At 48.9% G+C, this 27,919-nt stretch overlaps 1 protein-coding gene across 2 annotated transcripts in view; it reads left to right on the top strand.

Annotated features, from left to right (window-relative positions):
• Positions 1 to 27,919, top strand: part of CENPX (centromere protein X) — a 187,671-nt gene that overhangs the window by 63,795 nt on the left and 95,957 nt on the right. For both annotated transcript variants that reach the window (XM_069655315.1, XM_069655314.1), the window contains exon 3: positions 24,555 to 24,608. In XM_069655315.1, the coding sequence (XP_069511416.1) occupies positions 24,555 to 24,608 (54 nt within the window). The remainder of the gene's footprint in view (positions 1 to 24,554; positions 24,609 to 27,919) is intronic.

Below are 27,919 nucleotides of genomic sequence, written 5' to 3'. Positions count from 1 at the left end.
CCAATCTGTCGGGAGACACGCTCGGGGCTCCACCCTCGAGGCCTCTGTCGAAGCTGTCGGCACCGTGCTCGACTTCGACGCCGATTCCATCGATGCCTTTCGAGGTGGCTTTGTCGGAGGGACCCCATGGCACGGTGGAACCCCCCAGAAAGGCTCTGGCCAAGGCTAAACATGTCTTTGTTCCTTTTTATGTACCCTCCTTCCAGCCTCTGGATTATATTTTTGAGGTGGATGAGGGTCTGAGGAAGGTGAGATTCCTGCAGAGGTTCCTGATGGCCTCCTTTCTGGTCATAGCCAACTTGAGGACCTGCGTCAGTCGTTGCACGACGCCAGTGGTCTAGACACCTCTCCAGAGGTGGAGTTTGGTAGGCCTGGCACGCATGCCGAGTCCTCATACCGGCGCCTGATTTCGAGGGTCACGGATTACCTGGGGTGGTCTGCCCCCCCCCCCCCCCCCCCCCCCCCCCCCCCCCCAGGGGATTTTCAGCAAGGATGACCTGACTGATATCCTCGACCAAGGTCCACCAACTGACCCGGTGCTGTCATTCCATATGGCCTTGCAGAGAAGGGTGGCTGCGGCTTGGACTTCTCTGGAGAGTCTCCTGGCAGTGAGCAAGTCCTTACCGAAGAAATCGCCCAGCCAGTGGCGACCCCTGCTACTTTACCACGCACCCCACTCCGGAGAGTTTGGTAATGCATGCGGCTACGGCCCCCGCAAAGCGGGCGTCGTACCCTACCATCCCTCCTGATAGGGACGACAAACGTTTTGACGGCTGGGCGAAGAAGGTGTTTTCTTCTGGGGGTATGGCGCTTCAGGCTGCCAACTCCGTTTGTGCCTTGTCTCGTTTCACGCACACTCTGTGGAACTGTATTTCCTTAGCGGCTGATCATATTCCCGAAGGGGAGGAACGGGATGGTTTTCTTGCTATTGTGCAGGATGGCAAGGATGCCATGTGTGAATCTGTTCAGTTGGGTCTGGACATGGTTGATTGCGTCATCTGATCCATGGCGGCGAGCACCGTAATACGTAGGTTTACGTGGTTGCGGAAGTCGGGATTTGCTCCCGATGTGCAAGCCTGGCTCCTCAACATGCCCTTTGATGGTGAACATCTTTTTGGCAGCAAGGCTGACGAGAGCCTTGAGAGGTTGCAGACCTCCAAAGCTGCAGCGAAGTCGTTGGGCGCTGCAGTTCACCAACCTCCGCCTTTTCGTCCTAGGGGACAGCAATGGAGGGGAGGTTCCTTTCAATATTACTCATCCTTTAGTAAATCGAGAGGAGCTGCAAGTCAAAGGGGCCACCGTAGGAGTGCCAGAGGTGGAAAACAGTGTACTTGAGGTGCCAAGGCCGCTCGGGCAGTTGCCTCTTTGCCCTCAGGCACTGCCGCAGCCGCTTCAGCTCAGTCATGAGGCCATGTCCCATGGTACGCCGGTTGGGGGAAGGCTGGCGCCGCATCTTGTAGAGTGGCGTGTCATTGCTTCAGATGTGTGGGTTCCGGAGATCATAGCCCACGGCTACTGACTTCCTTTCCGGCAGAAGCCTCACGACAATCCACCAGGGCATCTCTCTTTGAAGAGTCCGGATCCGCTCCTTGCACAGGAAATACAATCCCTGCTGGAGAAAGGCACCATAGAACTGGTGCCTGTAGGGGAGAGGAACAAGGGATGGTATTCCCCTTATTTTTTGATTTCGAAGAAAGAAGGGGGATTGAGACCCATCATGGACTTGCCCGGTTTGAACAAGCTCTCAGGAAGGACAAGTTCAAGATGGTTACTCTTTCTCAAGTCCTCCAGGCCCTTCAACTTCAGGACTGGTTGGTGTCTCTAGACCTCAAGGACGCTTATTTTCATGTGCCGATCCAACCCAAGCACAAGACGTACCTGAGGTTTGCGGTTGGCGACTCGCACTTTCAGTTTCGGGTCCTGCCATTCGGATTGATCTCTGCCCCGAGGGTATTCTCCAAGCTCATGGTGGTGGTGGCAACGTATCTCAGGAAAGGCGGGATTCACGTCTACTCCTACCTGGACGATTGGTTGATCAGGGCACGCTCTCCCGAGCAAGTCCTGGATCATCTGTCCGTCACCTGCCACTCCCTTCACAAGCTGGGCTTCTACCTCAATTTAAAGAAGTCTCACTTGACGCCAACTCAGCGGCTCCAGTACATTGGAGCAGTGCTCGATACGTCCCTGGGGCAGTGTTTTCCTCCCCAGGTGAGGGCTCATCACATTCAGCAGATGGTGCACAAGTTTCAACATGCCCAGAGTCTCCCAGAGTTCGAGTTCTTGAGGTTGCTCGGCCTCATGGCATCCTGCATTCTTCTGGTGCCAGAGGCCAGGTTGTGGATGAGATCTCTGCAATGGGCGCTCAAGATGCAGTGGTCACAGTCCTCCGGCAGGATGTCGGACCCTGTTCAGGTGCCGCCCTTGGTCGCCTAGGACCTTCTGTGGTGGGCCGTCGAAGGCAATATGATGAGGGGGGGCTCCATTTTGGCTAACCTGGCCGGAGGTGACGATTGTGACGGACGCATACCTCATGGGATGGGGAGCTCATGCCAACGAGTTGACAGTCAGTGGTCGTTGGTCTCTGTGGAGTCCAGACTCTGGTTCTGGGCCATCCAGCAGGAAATTTCAATCTCGGCAGTTCATCTGGCTGGAGACGAAAACGAGACGGCGGACGCTCTGAGCAGGCAGAGCACGATCTCTCACGAGTGCTCAGGAGATTCTGCTGGAGATCTTCACCCTTTGGGGGACCCCTCAAGTGGATCTCTTCACCTCCAGTGTCAACCGGAAGTGCGAAAGGTTCTGCTCGCGGGAATTTCCCCCAAGAGGAGCCTTGGGAGACGCGTTCGCGGTGGAGTGGTCCTTCCCACTGCTGTATGCGTTTCCTCCAGTCCCCGTCATCCTGCAAGTGCTGCGGAGGTTATGGAGGTTCGCCTCCCGGATGATCCTCATTGCTCCGGCATGGGCCCGGAGGACGTGGTACCCGGACCTTCTCGACTTGTCCATCTGCCCTCCACGTTGTCTTCCCTACCGAGACGATCTGCTCTCACGGGAGGCGGGGTCAGGTTCTCCATCTAGAGGTCAGATCCCTCAACATTCACGCTTGGCTTCTGAAAGGTTGAGGTATAAGGATTGGGACCTCCCTGAAGATGTGATGGAGGTGTTGCTTTCGGCCAGACGGCCGGCAATGAAGTTCCTGTACCGTTGCCGTTGGAGAAAGTTCTGCGACTGTGGCAGGGTTAAGAATGTGGATCCTTTTTCATGTGACATTTTTGTGGTTCTGTCTCTTTTGCTTTCTTTAGCCCACAAGGGCCTGCAAGTGGGTACCATTAAAGGTTACCTGGCGGCGCTGTCCATATTTAAGCGCTCGTCTGAGGAGTGTTCTTATTTTAAAATTCCTTTAATTTCTCAGTTTCTGAAAGGGCTCACTAATGTGTTCCCTCCGTCACCTTTCCAGGTGCCCGGTTGGGATTTGAACCTTGTTCTCAAGTTTCTAATGGGTGCTCCATTAGAGCCTTTACATTCTTGTCCTTTGAGACTGTTAACCCTTAAAACTGTATTTTAGTTACAGGCACTTTCAGTTAAGCCACCCTTCACTGCGTTTCATAAGGACAGGGTTGTCCTTATAGTTCGTCCTTCCTTTCTTACGAAAGTTGTGTCGGAATTTCATTTAAGCCAGAAGGTCATTCTTCCGGCATTTTATCCTCCTCCAAATCCTGGTAAGGACGAGGAGAGGCTCCATAGGTTAGATCCTAGGAGAGCTTTAAGTGTCTACATTTCACGCATGTCCCGGGTCAGAGTGGATGATCAACTCTTTATAGGTTATGCTGGAAGGAGTTTGGGACAAGCTGTTACTAAGTAGACTTTGTCTCAATGGATTATTTGGCAATTTCTGAATGTTACCGCTTGGCGGGTAAGGATCCTCCGGTAGGCTTACGGGCCCATTCTACTAGGGGTAAGGCTGCCTCTACTGCCCTGCAGAGGGGTGTTCCTATACGTAACATCTGTGAAGCAGCCACTTGGGCTTCGGTCCATACTTTTGTACGACACTACTCCTTAGATTCTATCCATCGGCAGGATCTGGCCTTTGGCAAGACGGTCCTTTACTCTGCAATTTGATTTGGACATTCTAAATTTCTGTATTTTAAATTCTTTTTCCCTCCTCCATACGTTGGTACTGCTTTGGGAGTCTGTCATAGAAATGGAATACGTGGGAGGGCCCAATCCCCTCGAAGAACAAGTTACTCTCTTAACTAGTAATGTTCTTTCGATGGGATGGTCCGACGACGTATTCCATATCGCTCCCTCGCTGCCTACCCCGCTACAGAATGTCTTATGGGATTGCAGCTTATGTTTCCGCAAGGCTTTCTGTGGTCATACTGGCAGAAGATTGGTGCCACACGTTCTGGGAAAAAACTACAACTGAGGCTACGGGCGTCGTGCGTCCTACTTATAACATCCAGGGACATCAGCTCGACAGAGGCCCTCGAGACAGCGTATCGACATCATCGATGCAGGACGCAGACGCCGAAAGATTTTCCAAAGCAGCACAGCTGTGGTGATTACTGTCATAGATATGGAATACGTCGTTGGACCATCCCATCGAAAGAACGTTACCAGGTAAGAGAGTAGCTTGTTCTTCTCATGCAAACATTCCGCTGCGGTAAATTCAACCGCGGTCAGATCACGTTGATTCGTGTTGTCAGCATACATGGATATTAGGTGACGTGTCCCGCCTATGTTTATGCCGACGTCTATTCGTGCCTCAAGTGCACTGCAATCAGTTCTATGGCCAGAATATAGAGTAACAGAGACAACGGGCAGCCTTGTATTGTGCCCTTTGCTAATTGCATGGGTTCTGAAAAGTATCTGCCGGTCTCTGGCAACGGACGTGCTTTGAATATATTAGTTGTACCCACTTTATATATTTCTGTCCAATACGTACCTCTGTAACATAGCATAAAGCCATTCCCATCTAATGGAATTGAACACTTTGATGGCGTGTTCGGCAGCTATAGCACAGTGCATGTCTAAGGATTTAGTACAGTCTATGACCTGATGTAGACGTCGTATATTCCTACTCGGAACATAGCTTGCCTGGTCTATTGATAACTTTTTTGAACCCATTGGCTAGTAGAGCAGTACGAATTTTACTGTCCTGATTTAACATAGATAATGGTCTATAAGATCTACAGTCCGTTCGTGGTTTGTTCGGTTCAAGAAGGGGTATAATTATTGATTCTCTTAGGATGGGGGGGGGGGGGGTAACATTCCTGATTCAAATACCTCCTTATACGTATCTAGAAGAGGTGGGGCGAGGTCCGCTACAAACTCTTTGTAAAACTCATTTGACTGGCCATTTGAGCCTGGAGTTTTGCCAGTAGGCAACGGTCGCATTGTCTGTTGTAATTCTTCCAAGGTAATAGGGGCGTCTAGGCTGTCTGATGTTGCAGCGTCTAGTTTATGGAGATTGATTTGATCTATTGCTTCCTCTATATCTGCCTGCAGGGTGTGGGGGGAGTCCTGGTACAAGGAGCAATATAATTTGTAGAAAGCCATGTTTATCCCTACTTGTGTATTGCAGACAGTGCCTGAGGCATTATGGATGGAGTATATTACCTCCCATTTTACATCCCTCTTGTATTGCCAGGCTAAGAGCCTGCCGGTTTTGTCCCCCTCCATGTGCTGTTTCTCTTCATATCTGGAATCATTATGCTTCCCTAGTCTCTCCCAGCAATTCAAGCATTCCTGCTTCAGTGCGGTCCCTTTTGATTGATGTCTTGGGGATTCATGGAATTATTTTTCTGCCAAAGCTAGTTCCTTGCAAATTACCACCTGGATGCCCCCCCGATTCGGCTATTGCCTCTCCCCTGATAATCACCTTGAACGCTTCCCACAAGGTTCCTGCCCCAGGTACACTCCCTGTGTGAAGTATGCTGTGACATTATCTCTGATGTGGTCTTTAAATATGACGTCTCAGGGGGGGGTGGGGGTGGGTGGAGGGGGTGGGGGGGGTGGGTGGAGGGGGTGGGGGGGGTGGGGGTGGGTGGGGGTGGGTGGGGGGGGGAGGGGGGGGGAGAGGGGGAGGGGGAGGAGGGTGTGTGTGTGTGTGTGTGTGTGTGTGTGTCAGGTAAGAAGGCGCGGGGCATGGTCTGAGAGAACTCTACCCTTGTATACAGCCTTAGTACAGTACTTAATCCTGTCTTTCCCAATCAAGAAGTAATCTAGTCTAGTTTGCACAGCTTTTAGAGTAGCAAAGTGTGAATAGTGCCTAGTATCAGGGTGGAGCGATCTTCAAACAAATCTAGAAGTGCTTGTAGGGCCCTGGCTGAGGGTGCCGTCCTCGTGAACTTGTTGTCTGATCTGTCTAATAGCGGATTTAGAGTGTAATTGAAATTACCTCCCCCAAATCATGGTGCCGTTTCTGAAGTGGGTGAGTCTGCGATGGAGTGCTTGGAAGAATGATGCTGTGTCATGATTGGGGATATGTGTGTTGGCCATGCAAATATCCATATTTTCTAAGAACCCATATATGAGTACCATCCTGCCTTCATTGTCCTTTTTGGTTTGAGCTATTCTAACGGGCACTGAGAGTGCTATCCAAAACCTCTGGCATAAGCTGAATATGTGGAGCTAACCATTTATCCTCCACATTTTTTGGTGATCAAGTTCTGCTTGGCTGCAGTAGGGTGTCTCTTGCAATAAAGCTATATCTAGTTTGTTTATACGCAAGTATCTGTTTCTCTTAACAAAAGTATTAAAACCTCTGACATTCCAGGTCAGCAATTTGAGTTTATCTGCCATGGGTTATGATACATCTCTATAGGGCGGGGCCTATGACGCCTCATAGTAGTGGCTTGGTCAGTCTTTGGTAATGGTCCTCTGTTAAAGTTGTGCCCGCTTCTGCTGCCTTGATTCCAGTAAGCCTTGACCTTCCTTGTACAGTCGCATTCACATATAGAGTTTAACGTAGGCAAACATTGGTCCCTTAACACCCTCCCAACCTCCCCAACTTGCCCTTCCGCAATCATCCACGTATGCGAGAGCAAGCAACCACTCACAAGAGCGTCGCTGCACATGCTCTGGGCTTTAACCATACATGCCCGCCAGGTCGCCTCGGACGCCAACCCTAAGCAACCACACACTAACAAACATTCACAGCATCTGCGCATGCGCACACCATCAGACACCACGCCAGCGCACAGGCGCACATATAGGAGCTTTAACAACTCCGTTTTTCAGCACATCGCGGACCTTCGATAGCTACACGGAGACGGTGGACGCAGCCATGCCGCACTCAAGCCTTTCTTTATTCAGGTGAGATCCCCTCAGGACAGGCACTATGACCACCATTTGCCCTCCCTACTAACATAAGTTGCTTACCATGAGCGAGTACATATCCCGATTGCCGCCTTTCTCCCGTTTGTCACCCCTTGTACTACAGGGTTTGATCCAGACACTGGTACCTGGCAACCAGATACGAACATGGATGACTCCCACATTAATGCAGTGACTACTCCTGCAAGACACTAACTGCACCATGCACCCCCATCGACCACTGGAAGCTCAGGAGTTTCATCACAGCTTCCGGGGACAGGTCAGTGGCTAGACTGGCAGGGCTAACAGCCATTCACTAATTGTTTTTAACAGCACTCTATCCAGTGCATTCACTTTTTTACCTTCCCCCTAAACCATGTGATCCCCTAGGAAAACACTTGGTACCCCACTTTAAGTGGACCTTTTTCTTCTTTTTCCCCAGGGAGACCTTCATAACTAAGGCCCCAGAAGAAGATTGAGAATAAACACCAATCGAAACGTCAGTGTTCCCTGTGGTCCCCCATTGCAAGACCACTTTCGAGGAACACACAGAACTATCTTTATTCTTTAAACAGACGTCGGACCAGTCTCTCTCGGTCTTGGACCAGCCGTGGCTGGCCACTATCATTAAAGCTATTTCTACATAGAAATATGAACAACCCATCCAGGCTTCTATATGCAAAAGAATTGAATTGCAAAATATAATACTGGACAGCATTGTAACTAAAAGGTTATGTTTCAATATGAAGTAATATGACATATACCTCTATTCCATGCTTTTGCTACACATAAGGAGGTTCTGCATATTAGTTACGCAGACTTGTGATAAGTTGTCTCAGAAAACTGTTAAAATCCTTCTTACTGCTATAACACAGTTCCTTACCAGTTTTTGATTGAAATTATGTGACGTTAAAACTCTGGTGATTGACTGTGCTTTCCATGCTTTACTCTTTTTCTATATCTTTGATTCTAATTGAATGTTTGTTTTTACAAAAAGTTACAAGAAAAAGCCATTTAAGAAATAAAATAAGGCTACCTTCAAAAAACCAGATATTGTTAATGGTTGTTTTCTCATCCCATGCTTGGGATCCCTGGACCTCTGCAAGGGGTTTCTAGGAAGGTTGAATCATTTGCTGCCTCAAACTGTGCGCAGCATTCAGAACTCAGGGAGGACAGGACCACCCAATGTGTACATACTTTGTTCATTTAGCCCACTATATCCTGTCCGTCTCTAAGGGCTACCCCTCCAGTTATAGATCTAATAACAGAAGGCGATCTAGACTTCCTTGTGATAACAGAATCCTGGCTACATAATGCTGCAGGACCCTCGCTTATGTTAGCCATCCCAGATGGGTACACGAGGCAGAGGAATCGCCATCATCTCCAGAGCAAGCTTATCACTGAGACTAGCCCCTCCTCAATCTATGCAATCATGTGCAATCTTCACTGCCAAACTCCCTCTAAATAACTCCGTCACTTACCATCCACCTAATCTACAGACCGCCTATCTTCTTGGGACATTTGAGGAGGATCTGCATAGCGTACTAGCCAACAACCTTAAACCTACCACCCAACTACTATTACAAGGTGACTTTAATCTAGGCTTCAACGATCCTACGGACAAGAACGCTACTGAATTAGTCAATATCCTCACCACACTAGGACTGTCACAAAAAGTTAACAAACCCACCCATACTAAAGGGAGAACTCTAGACTGGGTAGCCGATCACAACTGCTCGGCCACTATTACTTCTATCACACCACAACTCTGGACTGGCCATTCACTTGTGTCTTTCACAATCTCAACCGTTAGACCTCTAATTATGGCCCCACAAATGGCGCCACCCTGTCTAACTAGAAATAAAAAAAAAAAAACACAATGGATAAGGTGATCCCTGCCACTCTCCCAACTCTAAGGTCATTGTCTGACAACGCTGAGCCCAGCACATTGGTACATGAATTTAACAAAATTATGTTCACCACTTTGGACAAAATTGCCCCACTCAAACTGAGCACTAGCAAACCTAAAGCCCATTTAAACAAATGGTTCACCCCACAACCGAAGGACCTACACCTCCTAAAAAGGAAATGCGAAACTGCCTGGAGACTTTGCCCTTCCAGTGAGAATAAAACCAACCTAACGACTCTCTCTACGAATTACAAAAATGAAGTTTGCCTGGCAAAAAGAAATTCATACAATGAATGTATTGCTAAATCTAACTCTATGAAGGAACTATTCACCATACTTAAAGAATTAGAATATCCTATTCCTACACCCGACATATGCATTAAAAATAAGACTTGGTGCTCTGACATTCAACAGGTGCTAGCCAACAAACTAAATACACTCCAAAATAAAATAAAGCAAAAAAGACTCCCAATCCAGTGACACACCCACTGCCAACTTTACTAGATTCTGTTTCACTAAAACTTCAATATTAGAGGTAGAGAAAACTATCTTATCTCTCAAACCATCTAATAGCAAAGGTGATATCTGCCCGGCACAGATTATAAAAGATGCGGCTAGAGATCTCTCGCCTTTATCTCCAAATTAATCCATGCTTCCTTCTCCTCTGGCTCTATTCCTGCCAACCTAAAACAATCCTGGGTACTCCCACTCCTTAAGAAGCAATCCCTAGATCTGCTCATCCCTACTAGCTACCGTCCCATTACGACGGTACCATTCCTACTTAAAATACTGGACAAAGTCGCTTATACCCAGATCCAAAAATACCTTGAACTGCACAATCTCCTAGGAGCTAGACAATCTGGCTGCCGCCCGCTACATGGGACGGAACCGCTTTGATCGACCTAAAGTCACAGGTGGATGAGCTGAGAGACAAAGGGAAGACTGCCCTTCTCCTATTACTGGATCTCACAGCCGCATTTGATCTTGTGGATCATAAGGTCCTATGTAGTCACCTGGACTCAGCAGCTCACTTCTCTACTGGGGCCATCAGATGGATAGAATCCTTCTTGAGCGAGAGAACCATGAGGGTGTTCTCCCCATTGGCAGCAGTGGACCCCACTCCCTTTCTGTGTGGTGTACCTCAAGGCTCATTTGTCTCCCCTACACTACAACATATTCACCAAGCCTTTGTTCGACGATCTGGACCATCTGGGTATCACCTACACTATGCAGATGATACACAGATTCTCCTCCCTCTTTCTGGGGATCACAGTAAGGGCCTGGTGCTGGTGAATAGGGTATATCTCATCATTCATGAATGATGACAAGACAGAGCTGAATATCCTGGGTACCCACTCTAATCTTAACAAACTGGGCCATGAATACTCCTCATTTACTATCGATGGAAACACCATTAGGGTATCCAAGAAGGTAAAAACACTTGGTTTCTACCTCGATTCAACTATGTCCTTTGATAAACAAGTGAAATCATTGGCATCTACCACTGCTTACACTTGTAAGCTCATCAGAGATGGTAAGCCATTCTTATCCAATGACAGCTGCATGATACTGGCGAGAGCACTAATACTTTCTAGGCTGGATTACTTTAACGCTCTTTACAGCAGTACCAACAAAGCCATCATTCAGAGGCTACAAACACTTCAAAATAATGCCTTAAGAGCTGCACTAGGCATAAACAAAAGAGATCACATCTCCATCAGACGCCAACATAAATGGCTCTCTACCCAGAATAAAATACTACTAAAAATGATCTCTCTCACCCACAAAGCTTTAAACAAGACTGCCCCTAGCTACCTAGTAGACAGACTAAACAAAAGAACATCCATCAGACCAACTAGAGCTAGCAATTCCAACTGCCTTGTGATACCGAGATTTAGGCTCACCAAGATTGGCGGTAATAGTTTCCCTGTAAAAGCCGCTAAACTCTGGAATTCCCTGCCACATGACTTAAGAGCAGACCAACCTTATCTCCATCTCAGAAAGAACTATATCATCCTGCTTAACTCTACTGACTACTAGTCACACCACCGCTATTTCCTCATCTCCTCATTTAGGTTGCCTTAGCCCTCTTAAGCTAATGAAGTGGGGGTCCTATCCGTTCAAAACCTGTACATTTGTATCTATATTGTGAAATACTGCTATATTGCCTCTGTAATATTACCTGTAAATATATTATGTTGTACTGTGAACTATTCTTGTAACTTGTAAGCCTTGCACCCTCTTTTTTTGCGCCCTGTTACCTCTGGGTTTGGTGCGCGTTAGAAATAAATAAACAAACAAACATATGCCCTGTGTGTTATGAACAGTTGTGATAACCTAGTACTTTTGATCACCCAGGTCTGTCTCCCATTTATCTCTAACTGCTATTCCGGAGGAAAACCCAGCATTCGGAAGTAATGCATATATTCTAGACAGTACGTGCCCGCTCTCTGCTATGTCATACATAAGGTCTATTGTCGAGCATGTATTGCTTAATTCGCTATAGGTTGGCCATCTACGTGCTATGGCTCCCGTGATTGTGTGATGTTGAGTACTGGCCTTGGTGCAAGCCTGCATTATCTCTAAGCTCCTGGAAGGGTATAAAGGAGTTATGTTGTAATAAATCGCCTATCGTAGCGACACCGCTTGTTTCCCAATGTGTATGTATAGTCCATCTGATCTGGAGTCTGTCCAGGGCCGGGGCCTCTGACCCTAGGGGAATTTAAGTGGAAAATGGATTCACAATTTTAACTAACTTGCACTCTCTGTTCCAAAGCTGTATGCCCAATGTCGCTAAGTAAGGGCTACTCCGAGGTAATTTGATCCACAATATTTCCCTCCGGTATTAATGCAGTATCATCGGTTGGAGCAATAGGGTATCTAAAGTGGGTTTTGCTGTTAAGCAGCCTGCCGCAAATTGTGATTGCCCAACCAGAAAGTATAATTTGTGCTGTCTCTGGAGGGTCGTCAGAGCTATTCTGCATCTTTTGTGCTGCCATAGGAATCCTCTACTCGGGGTATACAAACGTTTTGAAAAAAGATGTTGGTATATTGTACGGATATTTCTAAAATAATGAAGTAAACTTGGGAGGACCACCATTCTTAACAGCGCTTCTCTACCCATCACTGAGAGGTAATCTTGTCCAGAACTTCATAAGAGTTTTGTATATTTTCCATAGCTTTGTGTGTTAGCTTTATATTCTGCCACGGGATTGTGATGTATATTAATCCCTAGGTACTTGGATGTATTTGGTTTCCACTATATTGCCAGAACCGGTAGCCTATCTTGCTGTGTTTTGGCCAGTTTTGCCAGCGGGAACAGACATGATTTCTTGGCACTGACTACAATACCCGATAGTGTTGCAAACTGCATTAGGACATCTAATATGGTTTGGAGGTTATCCTCGGGGGGGAGTGGGGGGGTGGTTTGTACATACAGTAATGTGTTGTCGGTTTTGTACAAAAAGACCACCTCTAAACGGTCGCTAGTGCAAAAGGTTCTGCAAATGCTAGCACCAAAGGTTTGAACACCAAAAGTTTGAACTTTGCGGGGTCCCTGTAGCCCCCCCGTAAAAGAAAAAAAAAGAAAAGGACCCTGCACCGCCAGTTCCCTTTCGTGATCGGGAACTGGCGCCGTTGGGACCCAGCATGATGAGAAGGTAAGTGGGGTTTGTTTATGTTAGGGGTCTGTGGAGGGTGTGGGTGGGGGCTGTGTCATGGGTGTGTTGTGGGTGGGGGTGTGGGTATGTACATATGTTTGCATGAGAAAGATGCAAACGTTTGGTAGTTCGCACCTTTTGAGGGGATTCTGTCCTCCGACGTATTCCATATCTATGACGGTAATCACCACAGCTGTGCTGCTTCGGAAAATCTTTCGGCGTCTGCATCCTAGGTCTATACGCTGTCCTCGAGGGCCTCCGTCGAGCCGACATCACCGGATGTTATAAGTAGGACGCACGCCGCCCGTAGCCTCTGTTCCGTTTTTTCCACGAACGTGTTTGCTTCGGAGATCTTGGCGCGCCTCGGTTCTACTGAATCCTGTTCTTTGAATCTGTTTCTTTCTTGCGATATTGTATGTCGTCTTCGGCTTCTTCCACCCCGTGGTCCGGTTTTAAGAAGTGTCGGGTGTGCGGGTCTAAGATGTCGCAACGGACACGTACAACGCTTGCCTCTGGTGCCTCGGGGAGGGCCACGATACGGATGACTTTGTCGACTGTCAATCGCTCACATCGAAGGCCTTGCAGCAGCGTAAGAAGAAGCTGTCGGTCGGTAAGGTGGCCAAGCCCCGGAAGTCGCGTTCCACTGGTCTTTCGAAAGATGATTCGAGGGGCGACTCTCCGCATCGTCGTCGTGAGTCCGGGGGTTCTCGGTCTGGGAGTCAGTCCCGCCATTCCTCTGGCTCTTCGAGGCACTCCAGGAAGCACCGTCACAGGTCTCCTTCCCCGTCATCGTCTGAGGACTCTGCTCGTCGGCGGGTTGCTTGTCCCAACAAGCATGCCACTCCTGAGGAATGGGATTCCTTCTGAAAGGAGATGTTGGCGATTTTCCAATCGCAGGGCTCTGGTCCGTCCGCCCCGTCGAAAGACGCCGGCCGTGACTGTTCTAGAGACGCTGCTCTAACGCCTTCGGGCTCGAGCGGTCGTTGCGACCACCGGGCGCCTTCGAGGTCCCAGTCGGACAAGGATGGTCGCTCTAGACATGCCCGTTCCAGGTCCCGGTCCTCGACGCCCTTGAGACTGCGAGAACCTGTGATGTCTTCGAAGAAGACATCGATGCCTGCGGCGCTGAGGTCGTCGATGGACTCTCTCTAGGCTCCACCTCCGAGGAAGTCCTCGACGCGATCGGCACCCAATCTGTCGGGAGACACGCTCGGGGCTCCACCCTCGAGGCCTCTGTCGAAGCTGTCGGCACCGTGCTCGACTTCGACGCCGATTCCATCGATGCCTTTCGAGGTGGCTTTGTCGGAGGGACCCCATGGCACGGTGGAACCCCCCAGAAAGGCTCTGGCCAAGGCTAAACATGTCTTTGTTCCTTTTTATGTACCCTCCTTCCAGCCTCTGGATTATATTTTTGAGGTGGATGAGGGTCTGAGGAAGGTGAGATTCCTGCAGAGGTTCCTGATGGCCTCCTTTCTGGTCATAGCCAACTTGAGGACCTGCGTCAGTCGTTGCACGACGCCAGTGGTCTAGACACCTCTCCAGAGGTGGAGTTTGGTAGGCCTGGCACGCATGGCGAGTCCTCATACCGGCGCCTGATTTCGAGGGTCACGGATTACCTGGGGTGGTCTGACCCCCCCCCCCCCCCCCCCCCCCCCCCCCCCCAGGGGATTTTCAGCAAGGATGACCTGACTGATATCCTCGACCAAGGTCCACCAACTGACCCGGTGCTGTCATTCCATATGGCCTTGCAGAGAAGGGTGGCTGCGGCTTGGACTTCTCTGGAGAGTCTCCTGGCAGTGAGCAAGTCCTTACCGAAGAAATCGCCCAGCCAGTGGCGACCCCTGCTACTTTACCACGCACCCCACTCCGGAGAGTTTGGTAATGCATGCGGCTACGGCCCCCGCAAAGCGGGCGTCGTACCCTACCATCCCTCCTGATAGGGACGACAAACGTTTTGACGGCTGGGCGAAGAAGGTGTTTTCTTCTGGGGGTATGGCGCTTCAGGCTGCCAACTCCGTTTGTGCCTTGTCTCGTTTCACGCACACTCTGTGGAACTGTATTTCCTTAGCGGCTGATCATATTCCCGAAGGGGAGGAACGGGATGGTTTTCTTGCTATTGTGCAGGATGGCAAGGATGCCATGTGTGAATCTGTTCAGTTGGGTCTGGACATGGTTGATTGCGTCATCTGATCCATGGCGGCGAGCACCGTAATACGTAGGTTTACGTGGTTGCGGAAGTCGGGATTTGCTCCCGATGTGCAAGCCTGGCTCCTCAACATGCCCTTTGATGGTGAACATCTTTTTGGCAGCAAGGCTGACGAGAGCCTTGAGAGGTTGCAGACCTCCAAAGCTGCAGCGAAGTCGTTGGGCGCTGCAGTTCACCAACCTCCGCCTTTTCGTCCTAGGGGACAGCAATGGAGGGGAGGTTCCTTTCAATATTACTCATCCTTTAGTAAATCGAGAGGAGCTGCAAGTCAAAGGGGCCACCGTAGGAGTGCCAGAGGTGGAAAACAGTGTACTTGAGGTGCCAAGGCCGCTCGGGCAGTTGCCTCTTTGCCCTCAGGCACTGCCGCAGCCGCTTCAGCTCAGTCATGAGGCCATGTCCCATGGTACGCCGGTTGGGGGAAGGCTGGCGCCGCATCTTGTAGAGTGGCGTGTCATTGCTTCAGATGTGTGGGTTCCGGAGATCATAGCCCACGGCTACTGACTTCCTTTCCGGCAGAAGCCTCACGACAATCCACCAGGGCATCTCTCTTTGAAGAGTCCGGATCCGCTCCTTGCACAGGAAATACAATCCCTGCTGGAGAAAGGCACCATAGAACTGGTGCCTGTAGGGGAGAGGAACAAGGGATGGTATTCCCCTTATTTTTTGATTTCGAAGAAAGAAGGGGGATTGAGACCCATCATGGACTTGCCCGGTTTGAACAAGCTCTCAGGAAGGACAAGTTCAAGATGGTTACTCTTTCTCAAGTCCTCCAGGCCCTTCAACTTCAGGACTGGTTGGTGTCTCTAGACCTCAAGGACGCTTATTTTCATGTGCCGATCCAACCCAAGCACAAGACGTACCTGAGTTTTGCGGTTGGCGACTCGCACTTTCAGTTTCGGGTCCTGCCATTCGGATTGATCTCTGCCCCGAGGGTATTCTCCAAGCTCATGGTGGTGGTGGCAACGTATCTCAGGAAAGGCGGGATTCACGTCTACTCCTACCTGGACGATTGGTTGATCAGGGCACGCTCTCCCGAGCAAGTCCTGGATCATCTGTCCGTCACCTGCCACTCCCTTCACAAGCTGGGCTTCTACCTCAATTTAAAGAAGTCTCACTTGACGCCAACTCAGCGGCTCCAGTACATTGGAGCAGTGCTCGATACGTCCCTGGGGCAGTGTTTTCCTCCCCAGGTGAGGGCTCATCACATTCAGCAGATGGTGCACAAGTTTCAACATGCCCAGAGTCTCCCAGAGTTCGAGTTCTTGAGGTTGCTCGGCCTCATGGCATCCTGCATTCTTCTGGTGCCAGAGGCCAGGTTGTGGATGAGATCTCTGCAATGGGCGCTCAAGATGCAGTGGTCACAGTCCTCCGGCAGGATGTCGGACCCTGTTCAGGTGCCGCCCTTGGTCGCCTAGGACCTTCTGTGGTGGGCCGTCGAAGGCAATATGATGAGGGGGGGCTCCATTTTGGCTAACCTGGCCGGAGGTGACGATTGTGACGGACGCATACCTCACGGGATGGGGAGCTCATGCCAACGAGTTGACAGTCAGTGGTCGTTGGTCTCTGTGGAGTCCAGACTCTGGTTCTGGGCCATCCAGCAGGAAATTTCAATCTCGGCAGTTCATCTGGCTGGAGACGAAAACGAGACGGCGGACGCTCTGAGCAGGCAGAGCACGATCTCTCACGAGTGCTCAGGAGATTCTGCTGGAGATCTTCACCCTTTGGGGGACCCCTCAAGTGGATCTCTTCACCTCCAGTGTCAACCGGAAGTGCGAAAGGTTCTGCTCGCGGGAATTTCCCCCAAGAGGAGCCTTGGGAGACGCGTTCGCGGTGGAGTGGTCCTTCCCACTGCTGTATGCGTTTCCTCCAGTCCCCGTCATCCTGCAAGTGCTGCGGAGGTTATGGAGGTTCGCCTCCCGGATGATCCTCATTGCTCCGGCATGGGCCCGGAGGACGTGGTACCCGGACCTTCTCGACTTGTCCATCTGCCCTCCACGTTGTCTTCCCTACCGAGACGATCTGCTCTCACGGGAGGCGGGGTCAGGTTCTCCATCTAGAGGTCAGATCCCTCAACATTCACGCTTGGCTTCTGAAAGGTTGAGGTATAAGGATTGGGACCTCCCTGAAGATGTGATGGAGGTGTTGCTTTCAGCCAGACGGCCGGCAATGAAGTTCCTGTACCGTTGCCGTTGGAGAAAGTTCTGCGACTGTGGCAGGGTTAAGAATGTGGATCCTTTTTCATGTGACATTTTTGTGGTTCTGTCTCTTTTGCTTTCTTTAGCCCACAAGGGCCTGCAAGTGGGTACCATTAAAGGTTACCTGGCGGCGCTGTCCATATTTAAGCGCTCGTCTGAGGAGTGTTCTTATTTTAAAATTCCTTTAATTTCTCAGTTTCTGAAAGGGCTCACTAATGTGTTCCCTCCGTCACCTTTCCAGGTGCCCGGTTGGGATTTGAACCTTGTTCTCAAGTTTCTAATGGGTGCTCCATTAGAGCCTTTACATTCTTGTCCTTTGAGACTGTTAACCCTTAAAACTGTATTTTAGTTACAGGCACTTTCAGTTAAGCCACCCTTCACTGCGTTTCATAAGGACAGGGTTGTCCTTATAGTTCGTCCTTCCTTTCTTACGAAAGTTGTGTCGGAATTTCATTTAAGCCAGAAGGTCATTCTTCCGGCATTTTATCCTCCTCCAAATCCTGGTAAGGACGAGGAGAGGCTCCATAGGTTAGATCCTAGGAGAGCTTTAAGTGTCTACATTTCACGCATGTCCCGGGTCAGAGTGGATGATCAACTCTTTATAGGTTATGCTGGAAGGAGTTTGGGACAAGCTGTTACTAAGTAGACTTTGTCTCAATGGATTATTTGGCAATTTCTGAATGTTACCGCTTGGCGGGTAAGGATCCTCCGGTAGGCTTACGGGCCCATTCTACTAGGGGTAAGGCTGCCTGTACTGCCCTGCAGAGGGGTGTTCCTATACGTAACATCTGTGAGGCAGCCACTTGGGCTTCGGTCCATACTTTTGTACGACACTACTCCTTAGATTCTATCCATCGGCAGGATCTGGCCTTTGGCAAGACGGTCCTTTACTCTGCAATTTGATTTGGACATTCTAAATTTCTGTATTTTAAATTCTTTTTCCCTCCTCCATACGTTGGTACTGCTTTGGGAGTCTGTCATAGAAATGGAATACGTGGGAGGGCCCAATCCCCTCGAAGAACAAGTTACTCTCTTAACTAGTAATGTTCTTTCGATGGGATGGTCCGACGACGTATTCCATATCGCTCCCTCGCTGCCTACCCCGCTACAGAATGTCTTATGGGATTGCAGCTTATGTTTCCGCAAGGCTTTCTGTGGTCATACTGGCAGAAGATTGGTGCCACACGTTCTGGGGAAAAAACTACAACTGAGGCTACGGGCGTCGTGCGTCCTACTTATAACATCCAGGGACATCAGCTCGACAGAGGCCCTCGAGACAGCGTATCGACATCATCGATGCAGGACGCAGACGCCGAAAGATTTTCCAAAGCAGCACAGCTGTGGTGATTACTGTCATAGATATGGAATACGTCGTTGGACCATCCCATCGAAAGAACGTTACCAGGTAAGAGAGTAGCTTGTTCTTCTCATGCGAACATTCCGCTGCGGTAAATTCAACCGCGGTCAGATCACGTTGATTCGTGTTGTCAGCATACATGGATATTAGGTGACGTGTCCCGCCTATGTTTATGCCGACGTCTATTCGTGCCTCAAGTGCACTGCAATCAGTTCTATGGCCAGAATATAGAGTAACAGAGACAACGGGCAGCCTTGTATTGTGCCCTTTGCTAATTGCATGGGTTCTGAAAAGTATCTGCCGGTCTCTGGCAACGGACGTGCTTTGAATATATTAGTTGTACCCACTTTATATATTTCTGTCCAATACGTACCTCTGTAACATAGCATAAAGCCATTCCCATCTAATGGAATTGAACACTTTGATGGCGTGTTCGGCAGCTATAGCACAGTGCATGTCTAAGGATTTAGTACAGTCTATGACCTGATGTAGACGTCGTATATTCCTACTCGGAACATAGCTTGCCTGGTCTATTGATAACTTTTTTGAACCCATTGGCTAGTAGAGCAGTACGAATTTTACTGTCCTGATTTAACATAGATAATGGTCTATAAGATCTACAGTCCGTTCGTGGTTTGTTCGGTTCAAGAAGGGGTATAATTATTGATTCTCTTAGGATGGGGGGGGGGGGGTAACATTCCTGATTCAAATACCTCCTTATACGTATCTAGAAGAGGTGGGGCGAGGTCCGCTACAAACTCTTTGTAAAACTCATTTGACTGGCCATTTGAGCCTGGAGTTTTGCCAGTAGGCAACGGTCGCATTGTCTGTTGTAATTCTTCCAAGGTAATAGGGGCGTCTAGGCTGTCTGATGTTGCAGCGTCTAGTTTATGGAGATTGATTTGATCTATTGCTTCCTCTATATCTGCCTGCAGGGTGTGGGGGGAGTCCTGGTACAAGGAGCAATATAATTTGTAGAAAGCCATGTTTATCCCTACTTGTGTATTGCAGACAGTGCCTGAGGCATTATGGATGGAGTATATTACCTCCCATTTTACATCCCTCTTGTATTGCCAGGCTAAGAGCCTGCCGGTTTTGTCCCCCTCCATGTGCTGTTTCTCTTCATATCTGGAATCATTATGCTTCCCTAGTCTCTCCCAGCAATTCAAGCATTCCTGCTTCAGTGCGGTCCCTTTTGATTGATGTCTTGGGGATTCATGGAATTATTTTTCTGCCAAAGCTAGTTCCTTGCAAATTACCACCTGGATGCCCCCCCGATTCGGCTATTGCCTCTCCCCTGATAATCACCTTGAACGCTTCCCACAAGGTTCCTGCCCCAGGTACACTCCCTGTGTGAAGTATGCTGTGACATTATCTCTGATATGGTCTTTAAATATGACGTCTCAGGGGAGGGGGGGGTGGGGGTGGGTGGAGGGGGTGGTGGGGGTGGGTGGAGGGGGTGGGGGGGGTGGGGGGGGTGGGGGGGGTGAGAGGGGGGGTGGGGGTGGGTGGGGTTGAGGGGGGGAGAGGGGGAGGGGGAGGAGGGTGTGTGTGTGTGTGTGTGTGTGTGTGTGTGTGTGTCAGGTAAGAAGGCGCGGGGCATGGTCTGAGAGAACTCTACCCTTGTATACAGCCTTAGTACAGTACTTAATCCTGTCTTTCCCAATCAAGAAGTAATCTAGTCTAGTTTGCACAGCTTTTAGAGTAGCAAAGTGTGAATAGTGCCTAGTATCAGGGTGGAGCGATCTTCAAACAAATCTAGAAGTGCTTGTAGGGCCCTGGCTGAGGGTGCCGTCCTCGTGAACTTGTTGTCTGATCTGTCTAATAGCGGATTTAGAGTGTAATTGAAATTACCTCCCCCAAATCATGGTGCCGTTTCTGAAGTGGGTGAGTCTGCGATGGAGTGCTTGGAAGAATGATGCTGTGTCATGATTGGGGATATGTGTGTTGGCCATGCAAATATCCATATTTTCTAAGAACCCATATATGAGTACCATCCTGCCTTCATTGTCCTTTTTGGTTTGAGCTATTCTAACGGGCACTGAGAGTGCTATCCAAAACCTCTGGCATAAGCTGAATATGTGGAGCTAACCATTTATCCTCCACATTTTTTGGTGATCAAGTTCTGCTTGGCTGCAGTAGGGTGTCTCTTGCAATAAAGCTATATCTAGTTTGTTTATACGCAAGTATCTGTTTCTCTTAACAAAAGTATTAAAACCTCTGACATTCCAGGTCAGCAATTTGAGTTTATCTGCCATGGGTTATGATACATCTCTATAGGGCGGGGCCTATGACGCCTCATAGTAGTGGCTTGGTCAGTCTTTGGTAATGGTCCTCTGTTAAAGTTGTGCCCGCTTCTGCTGCCTTGATTCCAGTAAGCCTTGACCTTCCTTGTACAGTCGCATTCACATATAGAGTTTAACGTAGGCAAACATTGGTCCCTTAACACCCTCCCAACCTCCCCAACTTGTAACAATCGCCCAGCAAAAAAGTTCATGCTCAGGTGTGTCCACTTCTCCCTCCCGGTCGCAGGACTGAAAGTCGGTGTGCAGCGGGTGGGGTTCATAAACAAGATCCCAGAATAAGAAAGTAAAGGACTGGATAGGAGCTGCCAAGGGGCGGCCTCCCTCCACCTGATACTGTGGTTTGGTTGTGGATTTAATCCTGCCACAAGGTAATCAGGAATTGTTTCCTAGAAGGTAGACAGTCAATTGATAAATATAAATGCTCCTGAGCATTGTACAGTCCATTTCAGGTCTACCAGAGCTACTTTGGTCTGTCTATGTGCCCCACTGAGCCGTAACCATGCTATTCACTAGTCCATCTAATCTTGTAGGTGGAATTTGTTCAAGTGTTCATTCCATGGAGGGTCCTGCTCCTTCTGTGTCCATCCAGGTATGTGCATCTTCAGGGAGCTTGAAGAATAGAGAGCGATTCCTGTATAAAAAAAAAAATCTTCAGGCGGGCTGGGTATATTAGTATGTACTTCAAGCCTGCTTTCCCAAGTCTCTCTTTTGCAGATGCAAATTGTGCTCTGTGTCTCTGCACCTATATGTTGTAGTCCGGATAAACTGCAAGGTGCGCTGATGCTCTTTGTAGAGAAGGACATGTTTTCTCTCTCCTTGTAGTTTCAGTATTTTCGCTATTATTTGTTTTGGCGGGGCTCCTGGGGGTGGTCTCCTGGCCAGGGCTCTGTGTGCTATCACTACTGTAAAGCCTTGAGTGAGGTTGCCTGGTCCAATTTCCTGTAGGAACATGTTCTCCAAGTATGATGTGGGGTCTGCTCCTTCTTCTCCTTCTGGTGGGCCTAGGATTCTGATGTTATTGCTACGGGCCCGACCCTCTGCCTCCTCTGCTATATTCTCAGTATTTTGACCTCCTGTTTTAACATATGGACGCCTGGATCTCTGTGGTGTTCTTGCTGAGCTGCGTTTCAATGTTTGTATTTCTCTAAGCCAGTGTTCTGATGTCCTGGGGCAAGAGCCTGACGTCCACCATAACTGCGTCTGTTTTGGACTCCAGAGACGTTTTTAGGTCTGCTATGGCAAGAAGGATTTGACTCTGCTCCCACTGTATTTCTGTCCATACTTTGCATCAGCTCCTCTTTGTTTCCTGTAGGGATTTGTAATCTTTTCTTAATGTAGTTGTCCTTAGTTGTCTGATTTCATTTCGTTTTAGCTGGCTTAGGAGGCATTTAAGATGTGTAGAATTCGGGCTCCTTACTATAGAACACGGGCCAAAATTTGCACAGCGTTTAGTGTGCAGTGTTGTTCCAGGACTGAAATCGCTACACTGGCTGCAAGGATTAAGTTCAAAACCCTCTGCATTGTCCACAAGGCCTTCTGGGGCCTGGGGCCAAAATACCTTCAACTCTCTCTTCCTAAATATCTTCCTTCTCGAGCTCTTCGCTCATCCACCTCCAACTACCTCAGGGTCAGCCGCTTCTCCAAACAACGAGCTGGGGGTAGATCTCTCTCCGCAGCAGGGGCCTCCCTCTGGAACAGCCTTCCTGCCTCCCTGAAACTTGAGGAGAACCATCTCCGGTTCCGGAAGCACCCTAAAACCTTCCTCTTTGCCTCCGCTTTCTCTACCTCTCTCCCCTGCTAGAATCACTGAACCTGCACTGAATCTGCAACTGGGCCACTCACCGATCTCGGTCCTTGCCCCAGCCACTCTTCCCTGCACTGCCTACCTGCACTTCGGGACTGTCTCTGTATTCCACAGCCCCTTCTCCCGGCACTTACCTTGCACTTGCCACCAGCTGGCCCTATTATTTATCTTGTATTCTACTAACCATGTACTGCACTTTCCTTGCACTTGCCACCAGCTGGCTTTATTATTTATCTTGTATTCTACTAACCATGTACTGCACTTTCCCCTCCCCCCTGCCCCTTGCACTTTTCCCAGTCCCCCTACCCTTGCACTTGCGCGATCTGAATGACACCTGGCCTAGTAGGATCGTTGTCTGTCTCCCCTTGCCCCCCCGCCTCGTCGCGCCTTGAAACACTTGTGTATAGGCGCGTTACAAATGCCATGCCATATCATATCATATCAGGGCCCACAGCCAAGCTCTCTGGTATTTGCTCTGCTGTTAGTATGAAACACTCCCAGTTTCCTTTGCTGTAGGTCACTGTATTACTTAACCCTTAATCTATGCCAGTTTTTTCTAATGTCTGCATCACTCACACTCCTCGTGTGCAGTTAGTGACTGGGACCTGTGGTTGAAGCGGGTGGCTCATTAACTAGGGGTGTCCGCTGGGGTGCAGATAGTGGTGACAATCTCCTTGAGGGAGGAACAGCTGGGCTTTCAAAACCGAGTACTTTAAGCACACAAACTCACGAGCCGAATATTGCAAGTTGCTGCTGTGTCCAGTGAGGACCTAGGCCCTGTGCTCGCAATCTTCTGGGCCTAGTGTTTTTCATCCTGCCATACTTGGTGCTCCAAAATGGGCCACTATTATGTATTAAAGGCCTGCGTGCAGTGTTTGCTGTGTTCTTCGGGGGTGTGTAGCTTCCTGACGCCTGCGTGGTGGGCCGTATCTGTTCCCGGGATAGCTGGTGGGCTTTCCAACAGTGGTACAATTATAACACTCCGAGTTGATCGGCCCTAGTCCACGTAGGTATTGCAGTCCAGGGCTTCCAGGGTACGTAGGTTGGTTCTGAAGGACTTTACTCCCTGCTATATGTAACTGGGCCGGTGTGGATCACATTCACAGTTCCCCCCCACTGTATGTGCACGTGGGGTTCGGTTTGCCGCTATGTATACCTTGTGGATTTGGTGCCTTATTCTAATATGCTGTTTCACACCGCTAGTTGGTGGGGGGGGGGGTCCTCGCTATGCCCTGCTACACACGCGCTGATGTGTTCGCGTCGCTGCCGGGCCGGCACTCTCCCCTTGTCTCTATTCTAGGTTTCACCAGCGTTGTGGGTGCTTTGCTCCTTTATGTGCCATTCCAAAACCGCTGCACTAGGGGCTTCTAGGGGAGCAGATCGAGTGGTTTGAACGCACCAGTGCTTCACTACCTTAGATTTATGATTATCTGCCAAACTATGATTTCACACGTGCCATCTTGCTTCCCAGTCAGCTTCGGCGTCTGCAACTTCGGGCCTCTGAGCTGCCAGAGCACACAATTTTAAGATCTTCAGAGGTCGCTGGCACAGTCGCTAAATGTTCCCTAGCGTCTGTCGTTCTAGGAGACTATCATAGGAATATAAAGTCCTTGTAGGGCGGATCAATGTTGGATCAGGCAGGAGCTGCAGGGGATGCCGTCCTACTTGATGGCAGCCTGGCCACGTCCCTCAGGGAGCTAATTGTGATGTAATAATGGGAGGGCAGATGGAGTTATGTAAGATGTGTTGTCTTTTTAGTATGTGCACATTTGTAATTACTAATACTTGTTCTGTTTCCTTCTAGTTAATAATGATGCTCTTCTCCTTATGTGCGAAATGCTAAGAAGCTTTGTCCGAGGTAAGTTTTGGCTCCTGTGAGGTTGGTAACTGCCTATTTGACACTGAATGGAATATATTTGGTCAGACACTTGCCCTCAGACTGAGATTGTTTATTGGAAAATAGGCAGACATTTGCATCAGACCTCTTGCTCCCTGATGTATCATTGGGGTATTGTTATTTTGTTGACTGGTCATGGTGTCTCACATTTGCCCTTTGATGTCTGACTGCTCCATGAAGTATGGCCTCTAATAGGTCAATCTGCTCCATGATGGGCGTTCCATGTGCTCCATCTAGGATCAGCTGCCCTTGCTCTGTGGCTGGCTGCACCTTTCTATACCGCATGTGCCACTCTTCCTCTGTCTCCGGTTGCTCCCTAATAGCCCAGCTATTGCATATTAAAGCACAACCTATTGTATCTTAAAGTGCAACCTATTGCATAAAGTGCATCCTCCTCTGTGCATGCCGGAACCTTGTGATACTTACCATGATGTATCTAGGTCCAGCTCCACCTTCCGTAATATAAGGTCACTGCTGTCTGTGAGAAACTTGAAGGTGTCTCACCCGCTAGTCCCTGGGGATCTGTCCTCCAGGTGGCCAGAACACGGCCATTTCTATTGGATCCAGTTCCTGGGGGTGGACCAGCGCAGGAGGATCACCTGGATGGGGGATCTTCTGGGAGTGGAAGTGTTACACCGAAGGGTGAGCCACGGTATCACCTTTTCCCCCCATCTTACCAGGTAGGATACCTAGACACTCAACCCCCCCCCCCCACTCCTTTTTTTCGACACAAACACTTTCTCACAGACAGTTTGTGAGTGACGATGGACTAACCTCAGAGCTGTATACCTGACATGTCCCAACACTAGGGTCCGGCAGAGTCGGGCAATTACTGATAATTACACACACCTGGCTTCCATCACATTTCCCCACACGGATAAAAGGTAGAGCACAAAAGCACACTCTGGGCAAGGCAAAACTCACGAGGAAGCAGCAATTCGGGAATGGCAGTTTAAACCGAGGAGAAAGCGCAGGGGGGATGGGAGAGGATGACGAGGAGGGAAATACCCTTGCCCTTTTCAACACAGAACCGCAACTTTCAAGAAACCTCAAGGATTACAGCCGACTAGCGATGTAGCTTGTGTTAAAGGTACACAGGGGCCCTCCCTGCATTGATGGCCAAAGCGGGGAGAAGCGATTGCTGCTGTGGTACTGTTCTTGACTCAAACAGCAAAGCAACGCTAATGAGTTCAGCACAGCCCGTGATTTGGAGAAACTGATAGCAGACCGGACTGTGCTCTGCTCAAGGCTGTAACAGGCAGCATTGTATGAAGAGAAAAGAACTTGTATACAATTGAACTTTGTAAGACGGTATTGGGTACCAGAAACAGAGTGGTCCTGCACCATGTGGGTGCTCACTCGACAGTCTGTTTGGTGAACCCCCGACCCCCGCCTGCGAGTGGGGAAGAATTAATGAACTATGAAATTGTAGTGGTACTGCGGCGTGGTACGTTGAAACCCGTGTGCATTCGAAAGTCTTTGATTGTCTGTAAACTGAAATTGGTCTAAGCCCAGCCGAGGGGGACTGATTTTAGAATAGGGGGGTCTGAGCCCGGAAGAGGGGGGATCCAAGGGTGAACGGTAATCCACCTGAAAAGATTGTTGTGGCAAATGTGAACCCGACTGAGAGATGCCTATGAATTAGGGTGAACAGTAACACACCTGAGAAGATTGTTGTGGCAAAAGTGAACCCGACTGAAGGATGCCTAAAAATTGAAGTTGGTCTGAACCAGACTGAGGGGAGGCTAAGGGTGAAAGAAGGATTGGATCCGGGCTGAGGGGGATCCAGGGTGAAGAGTGAATCGCCCGATGTCAATATTGAGAAAGGAACATTGTTTGTTGTTCTTGGTACATCAGGTCCTCTGAAGCGGCAAGAGACTTTGCATAAAAGAGACTTGGGCAAAGAAGGGACCTGATGTTGGTGAAAGGAACTGTGACCTCGTGCCAAAGAAGCCCACGAGTGTGCTGTGCTGGAGTGACACGCCTTGACCCGTGCTAAAAAAGTGGGGAAGGGAGGCCAACGGCCTAAACATCCTGATTTATCATTTTGTGAACACTTCTTTCTTTTTGTGAACATTATCCCACACTATTTTGTAGCATAGCGGTAAGGATTGGCAATACGTTTTTAGTATAGGCACTTTTTATTTGACTAGACTCCACTAGGTCTGTATTATTATTATTTGATGGTCGTAGCTGGCTCCCATCTTTTCCTGTGATAAAGTTCAATAAACACCATTGAACTGTGATCACGTGTCTCTTACTTTGATACCATGCCTTCCTTACATGGCTGACTGCTCACTTGCATGCGCTATAAAACCTTTAGGTACAGTTGCCATAAACTACTTGTGTTCGTCTGCCTGACTGCAAACTGCTCATGCTGTCTAGCTTCAGATGAGCCCTGCAACTCCTTAACATGGAGCCCATATTACCGATCCCTAAAAAGCCTTTCCTGTACTGTTTGCCTTGTCCCTAGCTATCTCTAGCTCCAGTTAATCATTAATATAGAATAATTAAACCATCTCTGTGCTGTCTCCTGGGCCTGGCAGTTTCCTGATTCCCTTCTCTATCTATGCCTACTTGTTGATGGATCTTCTCGTGTTTTTTTTAGATTTCATTTGGGTCATGCTGCTGGTCACCACAACAAGGTGGTCTAGCAGCTCTGTTTCACCAGAGTACTACCTAAACACGAAGTCTGCATCCTTTGCTGACCATAACAACTTCTTTCTAGATATACTAATTTTCACCCTAAAAACATGTTTACAGCTTTCATCGTTGATGATGCCATTTATCGCCAATGCAGAGGGATTGTGATGGAACCTAAATTTGCTTCCAAATTTTTTAGGTCTGGGGCATGTTTGAAGCCAAATATGTACAGGCCCCATCACATTTGAGAAACTATGAACATATTATCTCACCACTATATATAGGGTGCATAATTTGCACTAGGCACTCGAGAGTGATTATTGAGTCTTAACAAGTACGAAATGTGTGTTGTTTGCATGTGGAGTATGATATTCATCCTGGGGGTGGGGCAAGTGACTTTTATGCCTGACTACTAGTTTATAACTTGACATTGTTCCACCTTCTATATAGAAGATTTCTTGGGGGTTTTCAGGCATTCTCATACAACATGCCCTGCCTTTCCACAGTATAAATAACGATTGTTTCTACATTTCTTGTCCTTTTTTCCTATCGTTGGGGGGGGGTCCCTTAATACTCCCTATTATTTACATAGGTTCCAGCTCCATGCTATGGACACTATTGTCTTTTCC

This window comes from Ambystoma mexicanum, chromosome 3q (assembly GCF_040938575.1).
Source record: "Ambystoma mexicanum isolate Mex_15411 chromosome 3q, UKY_AmexF1_1, whole genome shotgun sequence".
In the NCBI taxonomy this organism is placed as follows: Eukaryota; Metazoa; Chordata; class Amphibia; order Caudata; family Ambystomatidae; genus Ambystoma; species Ambystoma mexicanum.
This window is presented reverse-complemented; position numbering and strand designations above follow the sequence as displayed.